This window comes from Anabas testudineus, chromosome 22 (assembly GCF_900324465.2).
Source record: "Anabas testudineus chromosome 22, fAnaTes1.2, whole genome shotgun sequence".
In the NCBI taxonomy this organism is placed as follows: Eukaryota; Metazoa; Chordata; class Actinopteri; order Anabantiformes; family Anabantidae; genus Anabas; species Anabas testudineus.
The window spans coordinates 5077329-5099785 of NC_046630.1; the positions used below are offsets into that span (position 1 = coordinate 5077329).

Below are 22457 nucleotides of genomic sequence, written 5' to 3' on the forward strand. Positions count from 1 at the left end.
GGAAGTCTTGCTCCTGCAACCAGGGGAGCCTAAAATAGCCCCCAGATAATAAGAGTGTCAGACTCTTTAGTTATTAACTCTGTAGTTAGAGAAAAAAACACATCTGCACTGTTGTTGCAGGTACTATAATGACCGTGTTTTTAAATCTTTACATATCAGGATCAGACAAACACAAAGTAAGAGTGTTTTTGTTTTTATTGCCATGAATCTCACATGAACAAGATTTCTTTTTCACAGTATTTGCAGCATTAATCAACTGACTCCATCTCCAGATCTCTCTGTTCTTGGTATCCATCATCGTGGACGTCCTGGAGGTGTTCGCTGTTGCTGACCTCTATGTGGTTCTTCTGTGGCTCCTGGTCACCCTCAGGGAGTCCTTGTGATTGGCTAATGACTGTTTCTGTGGGTATAATGGAAGAACATGCAATCTCCTTCAGACGGCTCTGCTCAGCTTTGAGTTTTTCCAGTTCCTTGGTCAGAGGAGTTTCAAGTGTCGGGGTCCCAGCAGGGGCAGCAGTATTCTGGATGGAGTTATCATCTTTAGCATCCGAAGAGGTCTCTTGTACTTCAGGGACTGTTGGTTCAACGCTGTTGATGTCTGGACTTCCAGCTCCCTGCACCTTTACATATAGATTCTTCCTCTCCTCTTGCAAAGCCCTGCACAGATTCTCAAGCTTCTGGTTCTTAATGGTGACAAGTTCAAATTCCTTTTCTTTGATTGCTTTCTGTAAAGGATTAAAACGTATGAGGCACATTAGTCACATCCAGTTGCAATTATTGCAACGAAATCCTTAAATTAATGATTAAAGAAAAGTGTCTCTCACATCAGCCACCATGTCGATGAGATTCTTGTTGCAGGCATCAAAGCGAGTCTTCCATGACAGGCACTCCTTGTCCAGCTTTTTCATTTTCTTGGCCATCTGCAACAAACAAAACAATCACTACACACTATCAAAGCAACTTCTAAAAATAGCTGCCACAGTAGCGTGTAGGATTTTACAGTTTGTCACATTTTTTGAAGTGGTTTTATAAAATCTCATGGGATTATTTGGTCTCTCATGTGTGTTTCATCATTTATATTTGTGGATAAAACTAAATAATATAATATAAATATATATATATATATAATATAATAATATTTCAAGGTGGACTTTAAACATTTTGTAAAAGTCTCACTTTGTCCATGTCCTGTTTGAAACTGCTGTAGACGCTGTTACTCTTTGATACCGTGCCCTGGAATTCATCAAACTTCTTGGAGTACATATCAAGCTGAGGAGAAAAGGTGAGAAAAACATTATTCATACCTCTGGAAAGGTGGAAAAACTAGACAATGACAGTTTGGCTCCTGATGACTCGTTGCTGTACCTGATTCTTCATATCATTTTCTTGCTCCTTCATGAGCTTCACTTGCGACTTGTACTCTGCCGCCTGTTTTAGCAGCTGTGGAACATTGAAATGTTCTGTGTAAGTGAGTATTATTGCAGATATGTTATTAAAATGCCTTTAGCACTCAACAAATCTGATCAACAGAACGTACATGCTCTTTTTCCAGTTTGTGCTTCTCCTCTGTCTCCTTCAGTATCATGTTTGCCTGTGTGAGTTTGGTTTCCAGCAGCTTTTCTTTCAGGTCTCTGTGTTTGAAGACCTTTTCCAGGTTCTGGAAGACATTCAGGTGAATTTATGAGTCATGTTCACGCAGAAAGCTGTTTTATTTCTGAGTCGAGGAGCTTTGGCTACATAAAATTGAAATACTGTGACTAATAAATGTAAGACCGGAGTGAAATTTGCTGATATTTCATGTGTTTTATAGAACCAGGTTAGCTCATATGTGAGGTTTTATAAACTATTATTTTATTTGGCTTAAGTATTTTGCAGAAGCAGTAGAAATAGGATAACTAAAATACCCCTTATTACAACATGAAGTGTTCGTTTGTTTGAGTCAGCACCCTATTATCCTCCAGATGACTCCAGAGTGACCTAATTCTGTTTGTTCACATTTGTTAAAGCAGAACAAACATCTGATCCATCAAATTCTTATTTATTTATCTGATGATTTAAACTATAGGGAAGCATTACAAGCATTGTGTGACTGGTCTGAATCCATGTCTGTTTGCATGTGGCAGGATTTTTACCGCCTCTCGCTGGTCGTACTGTGTAATGAGCCCCTTCAGTTTCTCTGCCAGAGCACTGTTCTCCTGACACAGTTTGGTGTTGCGGTTGCTGTGTTCTTCGATTTGCGCCTGAATTTCACTGAGCGTCCCCTGGAAGTGGGTGGTGATTTCTTTCCTTTTCAGATCGTCCTCCCGGCACCTCTGCAGCGTCTCTTCCTGTATTTTAGACACGAACATTAGAGCCACTACACACAATACATACTCTGATTTTAAAGGACAGTAATGCCCAGGTGTCCGTTCAGTTTCACTAAATAATTCTTCCAAATTACAAACGAGCGTTGTACATGACTCGTTTCTAAGTTAATTAGCTGCTGCTCCAGTTGGCAGACGACCTGCAGGCCAAAGGACAAAGTTAAGACAAAGCTGACTGATTAATCTAGTTTTGGTCTAGTTAGTTTGAACCATTTACATGTTTTCTGCTGAACTGATAGATGAGCAGTTCCTTCATCATTTAACATGATTGAGAAATAATCACTAGATCCCTCAATAGTTTTAATAAGTTTTTCCAGTTTTTAATGTCTGTTTTTATACTGTAGACTTTAACACTTGGTTTCACAGCATGAGTTGTGGGCGGGACAGTTTGAAGGGTCAAGTCCTGATCCCTGACATAATGACTAATCTTCGGTGCCAGCTGACGTCACCTCCTGGAAAGCACAACATATGGTGACACCACCTGGGACCCCAAATGAACAGCACATGGCGATTTCAGTCACTTGCAAAAGGTTTGGTTTGTGTGTTCGTCTTTGAATAATACTACAAGCAGTAGTACTACAATATCGTATTTGTGCTACTACAAAGAACTGCAGCTAAAGTACCTTTAAGGTCTTATTGTGCCTCTGCAGTTCTCGGCAGAGCCCCTCCAGTTTACTGCGAGCTAACACGGCCCTGCTGTGCTCGCTCTGCAGCTGGTCCTTTTCTTTCATCACTTGGAGCAACTTCTTCTGCAGAACCTTCAGCTGTTTCTGATCACTGCGATGCTCCTCCAACTGCAAAGATACACAGATAAATCCCTCGCTAATATAAAGGAGGTATCTTTCCTGAATACCGTCCTTTTTCTAGCACGGTTAAAGATTTTTCTTTCTCTCTGTGGCTTCATTCAGTATCTGCTCACCAGCTCAGCATGCTTCTTGATGATGGCCTCCAGTTTCTGTTCTGGAGTGTCGAGTTTATTCAAACTTTGCATTAGCAGCATGGCTTCCTTCCCTAAGAAGCATAATTTAAAAAGTTAAACATCACTGGGCAGTGATCAGGTGTGTAACTTTATGTAACTGTAAAGTTAACTACCACAAAATATTCTGAAATACAATTTTACCTGCACCACTCTTGCACGTTACTGCGCTTACACACATTTTCGCTGAGCTATCAGTTTCAGTACAACTTGTATTTTTGCTGACTGAGCTGAATGAAACCCATGTCATCTAAAACCCATAAACATTTAGAAAGAAAAAACTGAACACCTAGGTTTTTGAGCATCTTCTTCTCCATTTTCTGATCCTTGCGGGCGTCTGCCTCTTTCACGCCCGTGACCTCCTCTGTGTCCTCTTGCTCAGCGGGAATCTCAGCAGCCTGGTAGGTGCTAATGATGTCCTCCAGCTGCTGGTCCAGGTCTTCTGTCAGGTCAATGTGCTGACCCTCGGCTAGCGACGCCTCAGGACCCATTGGTGCAGGACTTCTCTCTTGACAAGCCTCCATTATTCTGAGCTACTGCTGAGAGGAAAACAGTTTACTGACCATCTCATCCTGGTATAAATTTGAGGCATTGGGCTCATATGAAAAACTCAGTAATATAACAGTAAATATTCAGAGGAAAAATAATTCATTTTAACATTTCTGTCGCTCCAGTGTGAATTTTCAATGTCAAAACGCTCAAATTCGACCAACCAGTGTCTATCCACTACTAGTATCTTTACTTCAGGTAACTGGTTACTTCGTCCCTGCTTTTTTCAAGCCACATTATTACACTATTTAAATAAAAAGTCTTCCTAAGTGGGAATATGAATGACAGAATGAAGGATCCGACTGAACTTTTTTACACCAAATGATTAATTAAGAAGAGAATCAACAAATTAATTGATAATCAAAACTGTTAGCCAAGATCTTAGCATTTTGCTTTATTTTTAAAACATTTCATAGGGAAATAACTATTTTAAATAATGTGTGAATCATTATTTGTTGACCTCTTTCATATATCCATATCATTGTGGTGTAAATCTAAAGGCTGCGTATGTGTATTTGAGGTTTGTTAAAATCAATTTGAGACTTGGATTCTGTCTTTTTGAAACCTGCATCATGCTGAGCAGCAAAACCACATTCTTACCAGTATCAAAGTAACAACACGATTCTTTTAAACTTGGCATTTACAGACGGCTGTATCTAAAAGAATCGACCCCAGTCAGGAATCACACTTTACCACACTGATTGAAATGCCTTTGTGCCAGTTTGTGTCGGTCCTGTGTCGTCCATGCCGGCAGACCGAGCCTGTTTATGTGCGTAAAATTAGTGCAGCCTTCACACTGCCTGTGCTTTTACAAGCAGAGCACATGGCACCTGTTCCAGACCCTACAGGCTATTTTAAGAACTTCTTAATATGGGCAAGTTATTTATTTATTTCTAATCCACTCTTATTGATGTCAATGTCAGTGGTTGTGAATGCAATAGCTGCATTATGCAACTATAAAAAAAACATCAATGTTACATAAGCAACCCCATCTATATTCAATATTTTTAAAGGAGGCAGAAGTCCAAGTGGAAATTCAACTAGAAATAAATGACTATAGGAAAAGACGGTATTCATTTCCTCACTGTTCAAGGACACAAATGATGTGATGCACAGTCGGTGAAATTTAGCAAATATTAACACGAATAATGTCTTTTAAAATGAATTTCATGCCGGTGTTAAGAATTGGACAGGCAAGTCTACAAGTTACACATGTGACACGTTCTCCTCTTCAACAAACTTGTCAAGCTTCAAAAGGCCATCAAATCCAAATAAACCGTTCTATGTTCTTTCAGAAATACATCTAGATTTAGAAACCATGTAAAGTAAACAATTTAAAGTTATTTGTTATGATATTTAAAGTGTTAATGTTTGTGAAGAAGCAGGGTAACAAGCAAAGAGGGTCTTACCAGGACCAAGGGCCAGAAGGGGAAAAAGGAAGAGTGGTGAGGGGCTCGGACAGACTGCCACTACAGATACAGCAGCTGTGATAAGACCACCTCAAAATAAACCAGAGGAGCACAGCTCACTCTGAGCAGAGAGAGGGAGGACAGAGCCTTGCTGTGTCTCTGTCTCTGTCCAGGAGATTAAAAAAACAACTCGCAGACGTTCTCTGATAGTGATCTTTGCAGGAATGTACCCCAGAATGTGACCTACTGTACGGTAGCTGTGTGAAAACAAAAAATGAAAAAAGTTCAATCAATGTTTCATCATGTAAAGGTTTTCTACTAAGCTCCTGAGCAGCCATTTTAGGTGATGCCACTGCTGCTTTAGACCAATGCATTACTAATTTTATTTTAAGCTGGGATGCTGTTAACATCCATATAATTATTCTAACAAATGGGCCTGACAGAGCTAGTCGCTGAGCAGGAGAGAGAAAACAGAACTATCTCTCCGATTGGCCAGAATTAGAACAGACCTCCTCCCCAACCCAGAGAAGAGCCTCAGATCCAGCATAATGCGCTGTAAGATTACAGTTATTTCCTCACTTAATATACACAGAAGCAGTATTAATTTACAGCGCAGTACTCTGCATGTGCTGCTGATGTACAGCGGCGGCGATGCAGTTACGCTGAATTTGATGCAACCTGAAAACTGTTGAATATTTTCCTCAAGGTGAGAACTATTTTTGGCAGCATTGATTTATTTTTCTTATTCCATGTTATGACTGCAGTGATAATTTTTCACCAGTGGATGTCACTGATAGGAGTAACTCCAATTTTTCATTCTGTACACACGCCCTTAAGATATAATGTGAATTATTTCATGTGTAAACTCTTTGTGTGCTCACATTTGAACAGTTGTGAAGCAATGGCGACAAAAAATAAGATGCAACACACATCATTGGGTCAGAAGTATATTCTTTTAAAACAATTTTGAATTTAATCTGAAAAAGTAGAGCACCAAACAATAAATTCGCCCTAGCATAAAAGAGGCACTCCGTCCTGACTAACCAGTTTTGATGCAAATAGCTAAACAACGGATTGGCTACTGAGGTTTGTCCCTCAAAAAATCTTAGCTGAGAGGTAAAATGATTTGTCCTCTGTGTGTTTTACAGGGATTTTCATAGACATGAGAGGCACAATGCAGTTCAGTTAATATGAATACACAATAAAAACAAAACACAAACACAATCTAAATACATACTGTATGCAAAGGCAAATAAAAGGCTTCACTTTCCCTTCACATTTTATGAGCATTCTGCACTGTTGTCACGAGAAATAAAATGACGTAACCTTGAAATCAAAGCTACATACGTCTTCAAGGACGGAAACACAAACTTAAAGCAGTGCACCTTTAAAAATGTTTTATGTAAACATGATTGAACAAAGTGTTTTCTGATTTTCAAATCCATCCTCAAACTGGTAACAGAACCACTTCAAGATGTGAATAAACCTTTTTTTTTTTTTTTTTTTTGATGAGTAGCAATCAACACTGTGCTATTTTCGCCCTCTTTAAACCTCTGTTATGTCAACTGCAGACATTTTACCTCTTAAAGAGATATAAACAATCCACATAAAAAGTTTTCAGAATTCAACACTGCAAAAATAGTTTAAATCATAAAAATACACGTATATATATACAAAGAAGAAGGTAATGCATTTGGTGAACACTTACATTTTGAGCTGAAGCACAGTAATAGTCAACCAACTCACGCTGTTAACATCATTACTTTAGTATTACTTACAGTAAGTGATATTGATTTATCCAGTTACACTTGAAATGCAAGAAAACATAGTATTGACTGATCATCATAGCCCCTTGAATTTGTGTGCAACGTGTTCACACAATGAGAAACGTGAAAAACAACTGGAATGTTTCAAAACCACGAGAGAACGTAACATGCTTTACTCCTCCATTTCCACTGACCGAGTCAGTTCAACATCAAAGATGAAAGGATGAAAGTGCATCGTCAAAACGCATAAATGCTTATGGTCGTCTGTAGAAGAGAGGAAAAAAAGCTGTTTGTTTAATCAGAGCAAAGACATGAGATTAAAAGCAATGCCAGCGTGGCTCACTGCATAACTGCATCACTGCTGCATAAGTACAGATATACCATATAAATAGTAGTCAAATATTTACCAGTATCAATAAGTGCTTATGTTCTAATATATAAATACATCTTACAGTATTCATAATTACATGTTAACTTCCTCTATTTTGTGCAATAGCAAATTCCATGCATCTTTACCAAGATAAAAACCACGACATTAAGAAAAATGCAACATAAGAAACATTTCTTAAGATTGTTTCACATAAATCAAGCTGCATTCATCTGTCAGCAGAACTGACAGAACAAAAAAAGAAAAAGCCAACACTTGAATAGAGTATCTCAACATTTTTCCTTATTCAGCAATAACCTTCGGGAAAAAGAAAAGATGAAAAGCAAATTAAAGGCACAGACTCTTGCCGCTTGATTAAAAGCACCAAACTGCACAAGAAGCGTCTACTTAAAATTTGGTCAGACTGTTTCATAATACACATACTTTTCCCCTTATAAATAGTCTTTATGTACTGCACTACTGCATCACACTTTGATATGATTACATTAAACAAGTCTATTTTCAAAGTACACATACAGTAAAATACACTGTTTGTATGCATCTAAGAAGGAGTATATATGTTAAGGACATTTGTACATAATCCATAAATATAATTTATGTGCAATTTTACGCAAACTACTATGTCAAACAAAGGCATATTAGCATATCTTTCTCTATTGCACCTGCACCCAATAGCGATTCTCCACCGTGCTGAACATCCTGCTGCTCATTCAACCGTTTCAAAGAGTTTAAGGAGAGGAGCGAGCGCAAACCAAACAGGACGGGTTTCTTCTTCTTCACTGTGGAGGTTTGACCTCCACTCAGATTTAAAAGGTCTGCATTATGTGCAAGACCAGAGGAAGTGTTACTATATTGCCTCTAATGGGATAAAGATGTGGTTATGTGCCTAAAGGGCTGAGGACAACAAGGTTGCAGGTGTAGAAGGAGGGCATCTGTTCCTGGATCAGATCAAGGAGACATGAGGGTCTTCTGTGGTAATCTTCAATGAGGCAATGGCTTTCAAGCAGGTCTGGACATTCTCCTCCTGTTTGCTATCCCTGATGCCGGGGTCGAAGCTTTTCTCCTGAGTGGCCTGATGGGAGGACAGCTGGTTCTGGCTTTCCCCTACCTCAGGCCCGTGGACAAATCCCTCCCTGCTGCTGCAACGCTGGCCCTCGCCGCTCTCGGGGCTCGGCACAGAGGAGAGGGTGACATCAGTGCTGGAGGAAGGTGGGGAGTGTAACATCTGGAGCCCTCCGACGGGAACGACGGGGAGCAAACTGTGGGCCTGCTGCTGAGAGTGAAGAGGGAGATGGCTGAGGATGTTCTGGTGATGTGAACTGGCAGCACCAGGCAGAGCAGACGCCAAGTTGCTCCTTTGATCCTGAAATGACATATTGGCAGCATTAGGGGCAGTTTCAACATCGCCAAGATCATTTCTCATGTGAAAATATGTTAGTAATGAAGCAGAAATGTGAGAAGTTCGGCATTATGAAATGAAAGATGGTCAGCTCCTGGAAAAGAAACCGCCAGCATAGCTGCACAGTTTATTTAGTTGCTGTATATTTTTCATAATGTAAACTAATCTCATGAAAACACCTCAACAAACATTAATCTATATCTTGTTTCACAACTTCCCTACACTGGTTCTGCTGTTAGCATCTATTTAAATTGAACTCTTGAATAAATAAATGAACTGACAAATCGTTGGGTATAGTATAGGCACAAGAACAGTTTTATATAGTGTTGGACACATCAGCTACATACCATTTCCATTTCAAAGGCTCCTTGTTGTTGAGCCATTTCCATTTTCGCCTGTTGCCTGGTTTTATCACCGCTGCCTCTGTGTTGGTGCGAGCCTCTACGTGGTGACACAGCTCTCAGCACAACTCTCTGTCGACCCCTCACCGAGGATTCTCGTTTCCCAGCCAGCTCCGATCCGGGAGACATGGGTCGTTCGATTGAGACTGGTGAGAGATGCTGAATAGGTGTAAAGCTGGGCGAGCCGGGCCTCAGCGGGGAGGTGTCCCATCTGGTAGAGGAGCGACCTCGTGGGGAGAGCTCTCGCCTTGGGGATGGGTAACGCAGACGTGAAGGAGAGGGCTCTCTGATGGGAGACTCCCAGCCAGGAGACAGCAGACAAGAGGAGTAAGGGTCAAAGAGGAAGCTGGCCTGGTCTGGAGACAGCATGGTCAGAGAGTCTTCATCCACGGACTTCTCTCTCTGGTCGGTTGTGAGGACAGGTCGGTGGTCTGAGCCTGTCCGCCGCCCAGAGGACTGTTGGCGAATGTTGGTGCCAGGCAGAGAAGTGAGAGAGCAGCCGTGAATGGCAGCAGAGGCTGTGACTGACACCGAAGTAACTCCACATGGCTGAGGGCTTGTACTTCTTGAATGCAGCTTCGGAGTGGAGTCGCCTTCATATTCATCGTCCTCGTCCTCGTCTTCGTCAATCTCGTCAACTTCTTCATCCATGCCGTCGGAGTCCTCGGCGTCTGAGAACTGGTGTTTGGTTGTGACCGCCACCTCTGTCTTGGACTCATGCTGGATGTCATCTACTATAAAAATCAGAGATATAAGTTTTGGATTTATTTATTTAGACAATGCATAGTGCAACATATATGAGTAAACTTATTCTATTAAAGGGCCAAAGTGTTCTGGTTGTGAACCTCTAAAATGAAAAAAAGATTATTGTAGAGCGTCGTTATGAGTTTCTAGAGGCAACTCGTGCAAATAACACAAAGATTGATACCATGTTGTGTGCATTGTCCTTTTTTGGAGAAACTTTACTTTACATGTGTTAAATTTTAGTTGATAGGTCAGTGTCTTACCATGCTCCTGTATCTCCGTCTCATCCATTGTCACTGAAACTCCCAGTTCAAGACACTTCTTCATGTGCGCCTTTGACTTCATATGTTTAGTAAGGTTACCTGTAGGAGGATAGAGGTTAACGTGTAAGGCGTGTATTTTTACCCTACATCTATAGAGTATCTGTAAGTAATGCAAATGAACTCACAGTTTTTTGTATTAACATTACTGTAAGTATAATTAGGTATAATTAATTAGCCCACCTTTAGTTTTAAAAGCAAAGTTGCAGACCCTACAGATATACGGCCTCACATCTGTATGGGTCCGGATGTGTTTTTTCAGCATGCTGGGTTTCTTACAGCGAATACCACACTCCTCACAAATGTATTTTCCTCGCCCTCGACCTCTGACGTACACATAATCTTCGTTGGACTTGTACCTGAACAGGGATAATATCAAAATTTTAGTAGGATTGCAAAATAACATGCAAATAGGAGAATTCTTTAGACGGTGCACGCCCTGATATACTGTGTTTATAATCGCTAATATTGTGACTGACCCGCCCTCAAAGATCTTTATCCGTGTTGGCACTGTTTGGGTTGTGGAAGCCTCCCTCTCTTTCCACTCCTCCTTGGCAGTTTTTACTCTGCAGCTGATGTCTTTCACCTTCTTCCCGTAGGTGATGTCCACCTCTTTGGGCTCCGGTTTCCTCTGCAGCTGAGACAAAGGACGAACACACTGTTAACATTCATTTTAAGAAGCCATTGTATCAACAAGGTAACACAATGCTTCCAATATTGTATGTCAGACGTGGTGTTCTGCAGCATGTCGTACAAATATGAATTATGCAGCTGTTGGTTAAATGCTTATTACAGGTAGCTCTAATTTAGTTGATTGTCGTGTTCATATGTATATATCATGTATAACCCATGTTATCAGCCTCAATCCACTTCTCCAGACTGAGCCTTCATCGTCATGCATGAACACAGCTTTGATGTTGGTGTTTTTCATTGCCAACACGTCTTCTTGTAAATACTAGATGCAGAGCAAGTGATGAATCAGAGCTCATAACATCACAAACACCAGCCAGCACATACTCTTACCACTAGGGACTGAACCTTCTGGCAATGATTCAAAGTGTGCCGTGTGCCAAAATCTCAGTAATAAGGTCCTTCAGACTTTTCAAAGGAATATCTCTTGCTGACATTTAGGACTACCAGGGTGGAAAGCTGGAGTAATACACAGCCTTTATGCCTGAGATGGTAATATTAGTAAATATGTTTCAAATATGACTTTAGTCATTGGCTCCATAACATTTTTCAGTCTTTATATCAAATGTATGATATATTTTCTCACCTGTTCCATGGTCTGCCTCCACAGGACGAGGGATGAAACCAGTTTCCCTGTGCCAGGCTGACACATGGCTGCCAGAGTGTAAATAACCTTGTCTCCCCTCTGCTTGGACCGCAGCAGAGCCAGAGCTGTACTGGTGCTCAGTTCAAGAGGGTTCGGGTTGTGGGAACTCGCACACCAGGTGGTGTACACGGAGGAGAAAGGGCCACTGCTGTGGGAGCAGCTTGGCTTGGTGTAGTTGAGATAGCACCAGCTCACACCTGTCGTCGTGCGGAGACTTGGAAACTGAGATAACAGCCTTGAATGCTCAGTGTCTGAGATCAGGATGTCTTGACTGGTAACCAGCTGTGCCACCATATCCATCTGCACTCGTTTCTCCATGCCAACTTCTTTCACTTCGCTGACTGATATCATGGAGTAGGGAGGTGAGCTGGTTTCCAGGGAGCTACTTTCCATATCTGACTCAACGCTGTGGTCCGTGGCCTCTGTCACTTTTTGCTGAAGTGTGATAAATTTACCCCTACATGAGTCATCCTGAGCATGAGGTGTGGATGCACCCTGCATCTCTGACCTGTGCCCCTTCTCTTCACTCAAATTACATTTTCCCAACTCCACAGCGCTCAGCTCCTCTACAATCTGCCCAAACATTCGTTCCTCTTTGACACGTTTTTGCTGCTTGACTTCTATGAACAGGTCCAGGCTGCTGGCAGGGGATAGCATCCGTTTGTTTGCGCCACCACTGGAGGCATTAGTGGTTGAGATAGTTCGAGAAGTGAGAGAGAGGGGGATGCCTGTTTTGAGCTTAGCTGATGACAAATCAAGGGCTTCGACGTTTAGGCTGTGTGTCAAAGGGGGTCCGGTGTAAGCTAATACATTATGAGAATCAAGATTTCCAGAGAAACGTGAAGCTTGGGTGGCTGTTGTGGAGCTAACACTGGCGTACTGATTGTCGAAAATCTGTGATACTGAGGTGTATGTGATACTGCCATAGGAGGGCACGTGAGTCTGTATTCTTACGGGAACTAACAGGCTCGGATGTGACAGCTGGGGAAATGTATTCCCGGCAGAAAATATTGGCAAACTCTGCGGCAGAACAGCAACTGCTGTGAATGGAGGGGAGGTACTGCTGAGGTATTGTGGGAACACTTGTGATAGGACTTGTGATACTTCGGTGTCCATATTCAATGACTCCTGTCGCACCAAGTTACCCCGCCTTCGTTCCTTAACAGCAGAGTGGCCAGCACTGATGTCCACGTGTCTAACTTTGGATGTTGGAGAAAGACTGCCATAGTCAAATGATATGCTGCGTACCTCTGGGAACTCCTTGCGCAAGTTACATGGCGCTTGCTCTGAGGAGGAGCGTCTCATCTCATGTTGTTGACGCTGGTTGAGCACAGAGAGGGAGTGCCCACTTCCTGGCACAGCTAAGAGCTCCAGTGGCTTGCCAAATTCATCTTGTCTGGCTGGAGAGACAGACTTCAAGCTGTCCTCCCTGTCAAAGGAGAAGGTGGAGCTATAAGATAAGCTGCTGTCTTGGCTTGGACTGCGGGAGAGACTGGTGCAGGCAGACTCAAAGCTAGATTCACCGGAGGAGTGCTCAATATCAGCTAAACGTAGCCTTTTCTTCTTTGGAGGGAGTTTTTCTGGAGGGAATTGTGCTAAAGTTTCACTCCTTTGAGGCCACTGAAATTCCTCCACGTGCTTCTCTGGCTCCTTCACCTGCGCCTCAGGTGCTTTTTCTGGACTGTCAGGCTCTACTGTCACTCTGATCTCTGGAACCTGTATGTTGGGTTGCCGCACAAGTTTAGGGCCTATTTGAAATGACTGCCGTAGTCTGCCGTCACTCCTTTCCATCTCATACGATTCATTCGCCTCAACAGATTGAAATGAATAACTACTTTCTTGCCTCTGCCCATGATACCTGTAGGACTCTGACTGTTCAGAGTGAGGCCTGTTTATTGAGTTTGTGTGCTGAATAACTGAGATTACGTTCCCTAATGTTTTTCGAGCAGAAATTTCAGGAATTACAGATATGTCCATGTCACACCTATCCATCTGTGTAAGAATACTTGAAGAATGTCCTCTACCTAAAGCCATAATGCCCAGTGCAGCTTGTTTTGAATCATAGTCTTTGCTTGAATCAGACATTTCTTCACACTGATCATGATGGCCCTCATATTGAACTGGCAAATCCTCCTCTTCCCTCTTCTCTTTCCTACGCTTCCTTGTTGCCAATTCCATTGCATGCCTCTGATGGCTGATATTAGACGTCACAGAGGGGTGATTTTCCATTTCCAATCCGGAGGGTGAAATGACACTCTCGCTCATCTTTCCATGGCTGTCAGTATCCGCGTGGCCATCATGTGCAGAAAGTTCAAAAGCAGCTTGCCGCCTGAGTCTCCTCATGCCCCCAGTGCTTGTTCTCTCATCAAACGAGTGGCTGCCTCTGAGGGCTTGAGGCACAGTCAGACACACTGCTGAGGATGTTGGCATCGAGTTGCTTCTGATCAGAGGCCCCACATCAGAGCCAGGGTCTAACTGGGGCTCTTTTGCCTCCTCTCTTGTGAACGATTTTGTGTTTATTTTGATTGACTCAACAGTGTCTTTTTCTTGAGTGAAAACACGGGAAACACCTTTTTCTGCATGTTTTCCAATATATTCGCTTGACTCTGAGCTGCAGGCCATGAATGCTGTAGTCTGCTTAGGGCTTGGTCTGTAACACTTCCCGAACATAATTTCTTGATAGGATTTTGCGTTGGTGTTTGGAGGACCAGTCTGGTGCTCAGCACTCTCAGAGCGAGAGAAATAGCCAGAGTCTGTGCTGCCCTTGCTAGACTGACTTGGGAGGGACAGATTGTGGTCAGAGTCACTGCTTCTTTTTTCAGACAGCCTTAGTGCAAGCCTCTGTTTGATCGTGCAAGATTGAATTGCACGACTAGCCTCAGCAGCAGGGGGTGCATTGATTTCGCAGGACTGGGATGAACCATCCTGAGCTGACATCGACGTGGCTCCCTTTCTCTGAGCAATGAGATTTAGTACTTTTACAGCAGTGTTATCTGATGCCTCCACTGGCGAGTCAAGCAGCAGCAGCGGGTCATTAAGAGTGTCCTCGTCCGTGTCCGTGCTTTGCTCAGCATCAGAGAATAACTCTCCTTCCCCTTCAAAAGACCCCTGGTCTGTATTGGCATTGTAAGAACCGAGTTCTGAGAATGGCACCGTTCCAGCTTTGACAGAGTGAGCATGGGACTTTCTGTGTTTATATAAATTACTCTTGGTTTTGAAGGAGAATCCGCAGGGGACACACGGATAGGGCCGTTCTCCCGTATGCGAGCGAATGTGTTTCTTAAGCACACTTGGTTTGGCACATGCCCTTCCACAATAATCACAAACATACTTCCCAGGCTTTTGTGGTTTCTGTTCCACCTTACCCGCAGTATCTGAGAGCTGATCCATCCCTGAATGGGAACACTGTTGTTGGACTTCAGGTGAACAGGGAGACTTCCTGTGACATGCACGCCCTGGGGATTGTGCAGAAACTAAGTGGCTTACAGCTTTCTGTGTACCATCAGGAAACTGCTTTGGTGACTGTACTGGATATGAGGGCACCTCATAGTCTTGATGGCTTGTGGATTGGGTTTGGGAGTGCTGATCTTCTATCTGCAGTGATTTCCCTGAGTCAGACATTTCACTGAAACCACATGTGTCTCTGCTCTGACTGTCTTGCAGTTGTTTGTGCCACCCCTTGCCGTCCACTTCAACTGATGGACTCCTCCTCATCTGTGCGGCCTCTGATGTGCATTTTTTCTTTGCCACATTTCTGTCCTGACCCTCTGTGGAGCTTTTCACCCCTGCAGTAGTTTCAAGTGACTCCATGAATCCAATGTCACTTTCTTTGGGATTGATTTTCAAGGACTATATCTGTTATGTAACTGTAGTGATATTAGCATGGGTGTGAATTGATTGCAGGAAAGGGTCATCTGAAAGAAATAAGACAGAAATGAAAATTAGCTCAAATATGGTTAGTTGAATAGCAATAATCTACACTGGGAGCACATAAAGATGCAGATGAATGTTAGAGCTGAGAGCTATTTCAGGGTGTTTTCCCAAAAGTCCTCCTAATAAAACTGGAGTATAAAATTCATAATGAGCTCCATCACAGCAGGAATGGAAAAAATCTCTTTACTGTATCAGCCTCTAAAAAACCAAAAGGTACCTCGTGTCAACTCCGGCAGATGCCCCACATTTACTAAAGCTCTGTACATGTGCCTAGAGGTGTGTGTTTGTGTAGGTATTTAAGTTACATGCCAGTACATCAGGAATGGCTGTGCATTTACATGTTTGTTTTCAATGCAAGTTGAATTTGTTTGATCCAAATGAGGATGTTATAAGAATTGAATCCTGTAACTTAAGTGTCAGATAGTTATTTTATTGCCAATCCCAAATTTAATTTAGTTTTTGTCATCATCATGTTAGTAAAAGAATTCTGTTTGCCAGAAAAGCAAACTACAGAAGATATGAGACATACTTGTGTTGGAAAATCACACACCCTGTTTGATGTGATATCTACATAAAATCAGCAACTGTTGGAGTTGGTATCGAATAACACGTACAGGTTGTTTGCCTTTCAAGGGATTCAAACCTTTAACCTGCCTCAGTTATTGTCATTGCCTCCACACAGCGCTGCAAAGGACCACATACTGTACTGTCCATAAACACACCGGACTCCTACAGGAAACATCATCACCCCTGTGGTTAAAGGGAATTGCTTTTGCTATACACTTTAATTTCATACCATGGGGATGTGTCTCTGAGGGCACGTCATTTCCATCTTCTCAGTATCAAAAGCTGTGTCCTCCCTAACAAGGTTATGTAAGATTATCTGGTTCAAACCCTCTGAGTTCCCCTTAATTAGGACATCCTCCGACTCTCACTCTCTTTCTCTCACTCCCTCTCTTTCTTTGTTAGCACGCCACACACTCCTCTGGTATAAATCAGAGGATGTGAATCCAAGGTGACTCTCGAGGTGCCGAGAGATGCTTGAAAGGAGATGAAAATCTCTCCTTTGCATATTTATTATGAATGTCCATTCCCTCCTTTGGCTCTTTATGGTGCAGTAGCTCTGCTTTCACTCGAATTTGAGGGCTTCTTCTAGAGCAGGGTAGAGAAAAATAATGAAGGCATACTGTATGAAGGAAGGTGGGGGCTGCCTCAGATTGGATCCATCCATGTTTGAACGGGGAGGTTTACAGAGGTAAACTAAGTGAGGTGCCCGGGGGTAACAAAATTCAGAGGCCTGGTAGGGAGCTCCCTTTCAAGGTCGGTCTGACCTCATTGCTTAGTTTCCATCCTCTATCAGCTACGAGAGGTGGGAAGGGAAATATGGGTGTAGAGTGACAGTGAGATAAGACCCTCAGAAACAATACATACCTTTGAACTAAGCACGATAGGGAAGGTACAGAGCTGACATATTCAGACGCATAAAAATGACATTTTCAGTCATTTGGCAGATGCTTTTATCCAAAGGGACTTAAAAGGCAAAGGCAGGGGAAAGTGTAAGGAGGTCTTGCCTAAAGCCCACTACTGGGAAAGGCCACAGCTGGGAATTGAACCCCAATCTCCCATACGGAGGATGGCGATCTTACCACTACTCTACCCAGCCACTCATTGACAAGCCTCTGATTCAGACCTTTTTTGTGTAAAGATTATACCAGCAGACCTTTCATTACAAATTTCTCTCACTCCCGGCAACAAGCAGCAACCTATACGAAAATATATGACACAGCAGCAATGACGTGCAACAACAGGAGGCAGGTGGGTGGCAGTAGGTGTGCTTCAGGACGATTGTGGGCTGACTGTGGTACAGTATGTCCGCATGGATGGAGAAATAACTTTATGGAGACATTTATTCGAACAGCAAAAATTTGTCAGGCACATCCCCTAGTGCTTTCCACACATGAGAGAGAACAATGAGCAAACAAATGCTGGCTGTGGAGAGCATCGTTATGCCACTGCATTACATCATTAGAGGCTAAGTTGGCCATTAAAGGGAACAGGCATGAAGCCGCACGCTGACAACAAATCCATAAATATCATAAGGAGATGACCGGCTTCAGAGAGGCTGGATGGTAAAACCCTCTGTGGTTCACTAGCAGCAACACAGCACATAGCATGCAGAAATACCAGGTCTCACTGTGATCAGAATGACATAAAGCACACGGTCTGATGAGGGAGAAAAAAGCCTCCACTTGTACAGCAGCTGACATTCAGATATCAAATATAATCCTCATACAAACCTGACATTTGGATAGTCCCCTGTCCCATATCCACAGTCACATGTGACATTCCTCATGCTGCACAGTCCATTTCTCCATTCTCCTCATGCCTGGGTAACAATAATGAAAAAATTAGCAAGATAAAGTCCCTTCAGTCATGAAGCTGCTGGCTGACCGGGTGTACATTAGAAGATCTATTGATGCGAGCTAGTCACCAGAGAAAATACCCAACCGTGACGTGCGGACCCAGGCACAAAAATAGCAAAGGGGCCCTGGGAGGGATTACACAACAGCCCACGTTAAAGGACGCTTTTCCTCTCTCACACTGTTTCAAAGCACAGTAACAGCTGCCTCACACTACACACAAAGTGGGGAGTCAGATATCATGATGCAAAGAGCAAAACATCACCTTTCTACACAGCCACGGACCATTCATGCCCAGATTAAGTCATTTATTCGAGCGATCTGGATGAAGATGCACATTTATTCAGGTGTATGTTCATCAACTATTATCTAACTACAGATCTGTTCGATAGGGCAAGTGAATATATGCAGCGTAGAGGAGAAATGCAAAAGTGACAGGCGCTATGAAAGACGCTAATCACATGGTGCAGCAGCTCTGAATGTACATTTCCTACAGCGTGATCCTATTCAGTGTGTATATTGAGAGGAACTCAATGAAAAGACAGCGTGTGGCTGGCTGTGAGGCTGCTGCAAAAATTAGAAATGTTCTCCGAATTCTGAGACACCCACAGCCTGTTCAGAGCCAGTTCTTCCCGTCACGACAGGATTTGCTTTGTGAATGGAGAGAGTCGTGATGAGGGTGTCATTAGCAAGGCAAAAAAGTAGGACAATACTGCAGATTATGTGCAGCTGCAAACCTCATCCTGTGAATCAGACGTGTGAGCTCAGTGTGGCATGATGCTGTTACAGCCTCTATATGAACACAACTCTGAAACTTCCCCAGAACAATTTGGATTTCATGAAAAATTCAATGGTTTGTTGACACTGGTTCGATTAGCCTAAAGCCACAAACTGTATTGTCTTATATTGTTTTTACAAATGGAAATTCAAATTCACACATAAGTAAAATAAAAAACATTGAGAGAATGTTTTCATTTCATTAGCTGAAAATGACTCTTTCACAATTTGAGCCCGATGAATCCTGATATTGTCATCTTGGAATATACCCGTCCCACCAGGGAAGAAAAAATCCATTGATGGAATAATCTGGTCACTCAGTATTTTCAGGTAGTCACCTGAGCTCATTAGATAACGTTGCTGAACCTAGACCTGACCAACTGCAGCAGTCCCAGATCATAGCACTGCCCCCACAGGCTTGTACAGTGGGCACTAGGCATGATGGGTGCATCACCTTCACGTGCCTCTCTTCTCACCCTGATGCGCCCATCACTCTGGAACAGGGTAAATCTGGACTCATCAGACCACATGACCTTCTTCCATTGGACAGTTCTTAACCCAGTTTTAGTAGTTTCCTTAATCTCCATACATGTTATTCTTTGCTTAATGATTTGCTTAATAATTTGACGCTTCTGAAACTGATTACCATCTTTTCCACGACCACAGGATCTGTCTTCAGACATGTCTACTCCAAAATATGAAGCTACTCACTGCATCAGTTAGGGTTTAATAACTTGTTGGCTGCTGAAACAATCATCCATGCAGTAATTATCCAGTGGGAGGCTCTTACTAATTTGCTTAGTTAAATCCAGGTGCAACTTTTTTTGGGGGCGGGTAGTGCATCTTTTATTCTCTTCTATCTTCTCCTATCAACAGGTTGTTTCATTGATTTCTGTGGAGAACACTCAGAGGACAGTAAGGAACTTGATAGATTTGGAAATGTGTAAAACTATTTACTGAAACATTGCAGTTAAGTACAATTTTGAAGTTCTTGCGTTTTTTTTTTCACTGATTTGTACCTAAATGTTGAGTTACCGTAAATACTGTATTCCATTTGTTTTACAGGTAAAAAATGAAGTAGTAACATTTCCAATTGTATTAGTTTTAAAGAATATTAAGATAGAACCATCCAACAATATACTGTATAAACTACAAACGGTACATATTAAAGCCAGAATAGCTAACCTTGACCTTTACATTGCTATAGATGATAATACCTTAAATGTCTGAGCACCACCTGAAATCACCAGATATGACACAGTCTAAGTAATGGTCGGAACGAGCTAAAGCAGATGTTGTGTTTCCCCTGTTTTGATTGGATTTATGGTCATTTACACAACTATAAATACTTCACCTGCGTTGACCATCCTCCTCAGTTTCACTCTGTGCCATGGGTGGGACCAACTATGTAACTCTATGAATATGAGTCGTTGGTTTTGGTTTTGCATTAACTGTGCTTACTATGACTTGAGCCAATTTAACAAAGGTCTTACTCTAAACACAAAGCTTACACATTAGAACAAAGAATTTATATCACGTACCTACTGACAGCTGAACTTCACCTCTGAGTTCAGAATCCTTCTCAAATTGCAAAAAGCTTTTTATTTCCTGCACAGACATCTGCACAAACTGTAATTTCACAGTGCATTTGCTTTGGAAAACTGTAACGTACTGTGTGCCAACAAAGCAGTGAATGCAGAGACTGTGTCCCTCCACAGTATGGAATTGCACAGAGCTATTATTAGATATCGCCTCTAACAAGCCGAAGATGAAGTTGAAGCTAACTAACTGCACTGCAGCTGAGATCCATTATGCTGGATTCAGTATCTAAAGGAGCGGCACTAAAATGGCTGATACTCAATGTGCAGTGAAGGTCAAGTCGCCCGTCTCTATAAATATAATGGTCTGTCCCCCAGGATGTTCCACACTGCTTGGCATTTCCACTATCTAAAGCTACACTGCAGCTCTGCTGACCGGCTCAAATCTGCCACAAATTTGCATGTGATTGAATGCCACACATGCACCCGACTACTAGAAGGCCTCTAATGATATTAGTGCTGCAACAGATGGGAGGGGAGAGAAACAGAGGGGACAACACACACATACACACACAGATTGTTTATGAATGGAAGGAATGAGGTTTTCCTCCCTGCTGGCTGTAGTCATATGACTGACTGAGGGGACACTGAACGCTGTAGCTTGAACAAACAGATGATCCAAACACCAATATTTACTGTTTAAACCCCAAACGACAGCAGATCTTCACCTCATTCATTCGTTTAATTCACTTTTTGACCCGTTAATCATCGTCTCATTTATCCGTCTCTTTAAATCAGCCTCTCAAACCAGGCATACTTATGCCATTATCACAGCAGTACCTGAAAATAATCTGACATGATTGTGTGTTTCCATGGCAACCATGCCAACGTCTGTAACAGTTTCCCAGTTCCTGTCTACATATATAATTACTACCACAGATTGCAGCACCAAGACTGCAGAAATGAGTGAAGAAAATGGTCTTCAGCCATGTCAACCACACCGTGTTGCAGGTTATATTTCATGTGATAACAAATATTAAAATGCAACCACTTAATACAAAATCATTCATTAAGAAAAGGCAATTATTTTTGGCTCTCATATGCATAAATCACAATATGACACATTCATGCAGAATCCAATGTAAAATTGATGCTCATTGTAATGCACTGTTTCACTGCTGCAATATTTATTAGATCACATTAGAGCTAAAAGGAGTAGCTGACACATCCAATCTGCATCTACTGATAACTGATCTTTTAAGTTATGTTAAGGCAAAAATGTACAATTTCTAACTGTGAATATTTGATGTTTCTCTTAATCTTCATTAAGCATAAAGTCGACATTTATCAGTTTTGGACTAATAGTCAATAGGAATTTGAACATATCAGTTTGTGATGCAGGGAACTGTGATAAGCACTGTTTGCTGTTGATGCTGAATAATCTCCTACTGATGATAATTACAGTATCTTCAAATCATTAAATTGGACAACAAAGGTCAAAACATTTATTGAACACAGAATAATAAATAATAAATGTGAGGTAACGGTCTAAATCTGCATATTTTCACTACAGCTAATCGATCATACTCAAGTTCAATCCATTGTGCGAGTGGTCCGCGCATCATTTGCATCCTCACGTCTCGGTGTTGTTTCTGTTGTTCAGGGGGATCAGCTGTGGTGTGCTGGGGATAGCCTGCTGAAGGGGGAAAATGCACGGACGTGAGAACCCCTTGCAAACCCCCCATTTGCACGTCATGGAACATTTGCAGAACAGGGACCTCCCACCTTAAAGGCGTGCAACAGAGAGCAGACACAACAGTGAGATGTGCGCTCCGGTGGACTCACTATCTCAGGTGACAGATGCACCTTCAGCTATTGTGGCTCAGCGGAGGAAAATGCACACAGCCAGGATTTTAACAACACAGAAAATAAACAACAGACGCTTACCGGCCAATGTGCAACACGCAGATAACTTCATTACACCGACACATGTGTGATCCTCACGAAGGAATGCCGTTTTCAGGGGTCGTCCGTGCACAAGCACGGGTGGAGACATCAGTTGTGCGCTGTCAGCGTGCTCTAAAATGTCCCGCACGGCTGTGGTGTCATTAAAGACGCGGCCAACAGGGGGCGCTAGC

At 42.3% G+C, this 22457-nt stretch overlaps 2 protein-coding genes across 4 annotated transcripts; both read right to left on the reverse strand.

Annotated features, from left to right (window-relative positions):
* Positions 1-177: 177 nt before the first annotated feature.
* txlnbb (taxilin beta b) lies at positions 178-5377 on the reverse strand. Of its 2 annotated transcripts, none has more exons than XM_026339442.1 (10): positions 5298-5377; positions 3629-3875; positions 3283-3374; positions 2987-3157; positions 2133-2327; positions 1538-1657; positions 1366-1440; positions 1177-1269; positions 825-920; positions 178-725 (listed from the first exon to the last, which is right to left on the reverse strand). In XM_026339442.1, the coding sequence occupies exons 2-10, from the start codon at positions 3861-3863 to the stop codon at positions 249-251; spliced, it is 1554 nt and encodes a 517-aa protein (XP_026195227.1). In that variant the 5' UTR covers positions 3864-3875; positions 5298-5377; the 3' UTR covers positions 178-248. The 2 variants fall into 2 exon arrangements, with proteins under 2 accessions (XP_026195227.1, XP_026195226.1); XM_026339441.1 differs by having other exon boundaries at positions 3629-3878; positions 5298-5368.
* An 864-nt stretch (positions 5378-6241) lies between these two features.
* hivep2b (HIVEP zinc finger 2b) lies at positions 6242-22322 on the reverse strand. 2 transcript variants are annotated; one of them, XM_026339345.1, is made up of 9 exons: positions 22267-22322; positions 21907-22015; positions 17882-17970; positions 11592-15565; positions 10795-10952; positions 10499-10674; positions 10259-10357; positions 9198-9982; positions 6242-8814 (listed from the first exon to the last, which is right to left on the reverse strand). In XM_026339345.1, exons 4-9 carry the CDS (start codon positions 15459-15461, stop codon positions 8395-8397), a joined length of 5508 nt encoding a protein of 1835 aa, XP_026195130.1. In that variant the 5' UTR covers positions 15462-15565; positions 17882-17970; positions 21907-22015; positions 22267-22322; the 3' UTR covers positions 6242-8394. The 2 variants fall into 2 exon arrangements, with proteins under 2 accessions (XP_026195130.1, XP_026195129.1); XM_026339344.1 differs by having other exon boundaries at positions 9198-9985.
* Positions 22323-22457: the final 135 nt, after the last annotated feature.

Bases quoted from the DNA above. Each gene is read 5' to 3' on its own strand.
- hivep2b (XM_026339344.1), bottom strand. From the start codon at position 15,461: ATGGAGTCACTTGAAACTACTGCAGGGGTGAAAAGCTCCACAGAGGGT. The intron at 10,953-11,591 runs GTGAGAAAATAT...CCTTTGTCTCAG, and splicing joins GGAGGCAGACCATGGAACAG to CTGCAGAGGAAACCGGAGCC. The intron at 10,675-10,794 runs GTCAGTCACAAT...ATCCCTGTTCAG, and splicing joins ATAAAGATCTTTGAGGGCGG to GTACAAGTCCAACGAAGATT.
- txlnbb (XM_026339442.1), bottom strand. From the start codon at position 3,863: ATGGAGGCTTGTCAAGAGAGAAGTCCTGCACCAATGGGTCCTGAGGCG. The intron at 1,441-1,537 runs GTACGTTCTGTT...AATGTTCCACAG, and splicing joins ACAAACTGGAAAAAGAGCAT to CTGCTAAAACAGGCGGCAGA. The intron at 921-1,176 runs GTGAGACTTTTA...TGTTTGTTGCAG, and splicing joins TCAAACAGGACATGGACAAA to ATGGCCAAGAAAATGAAAAA.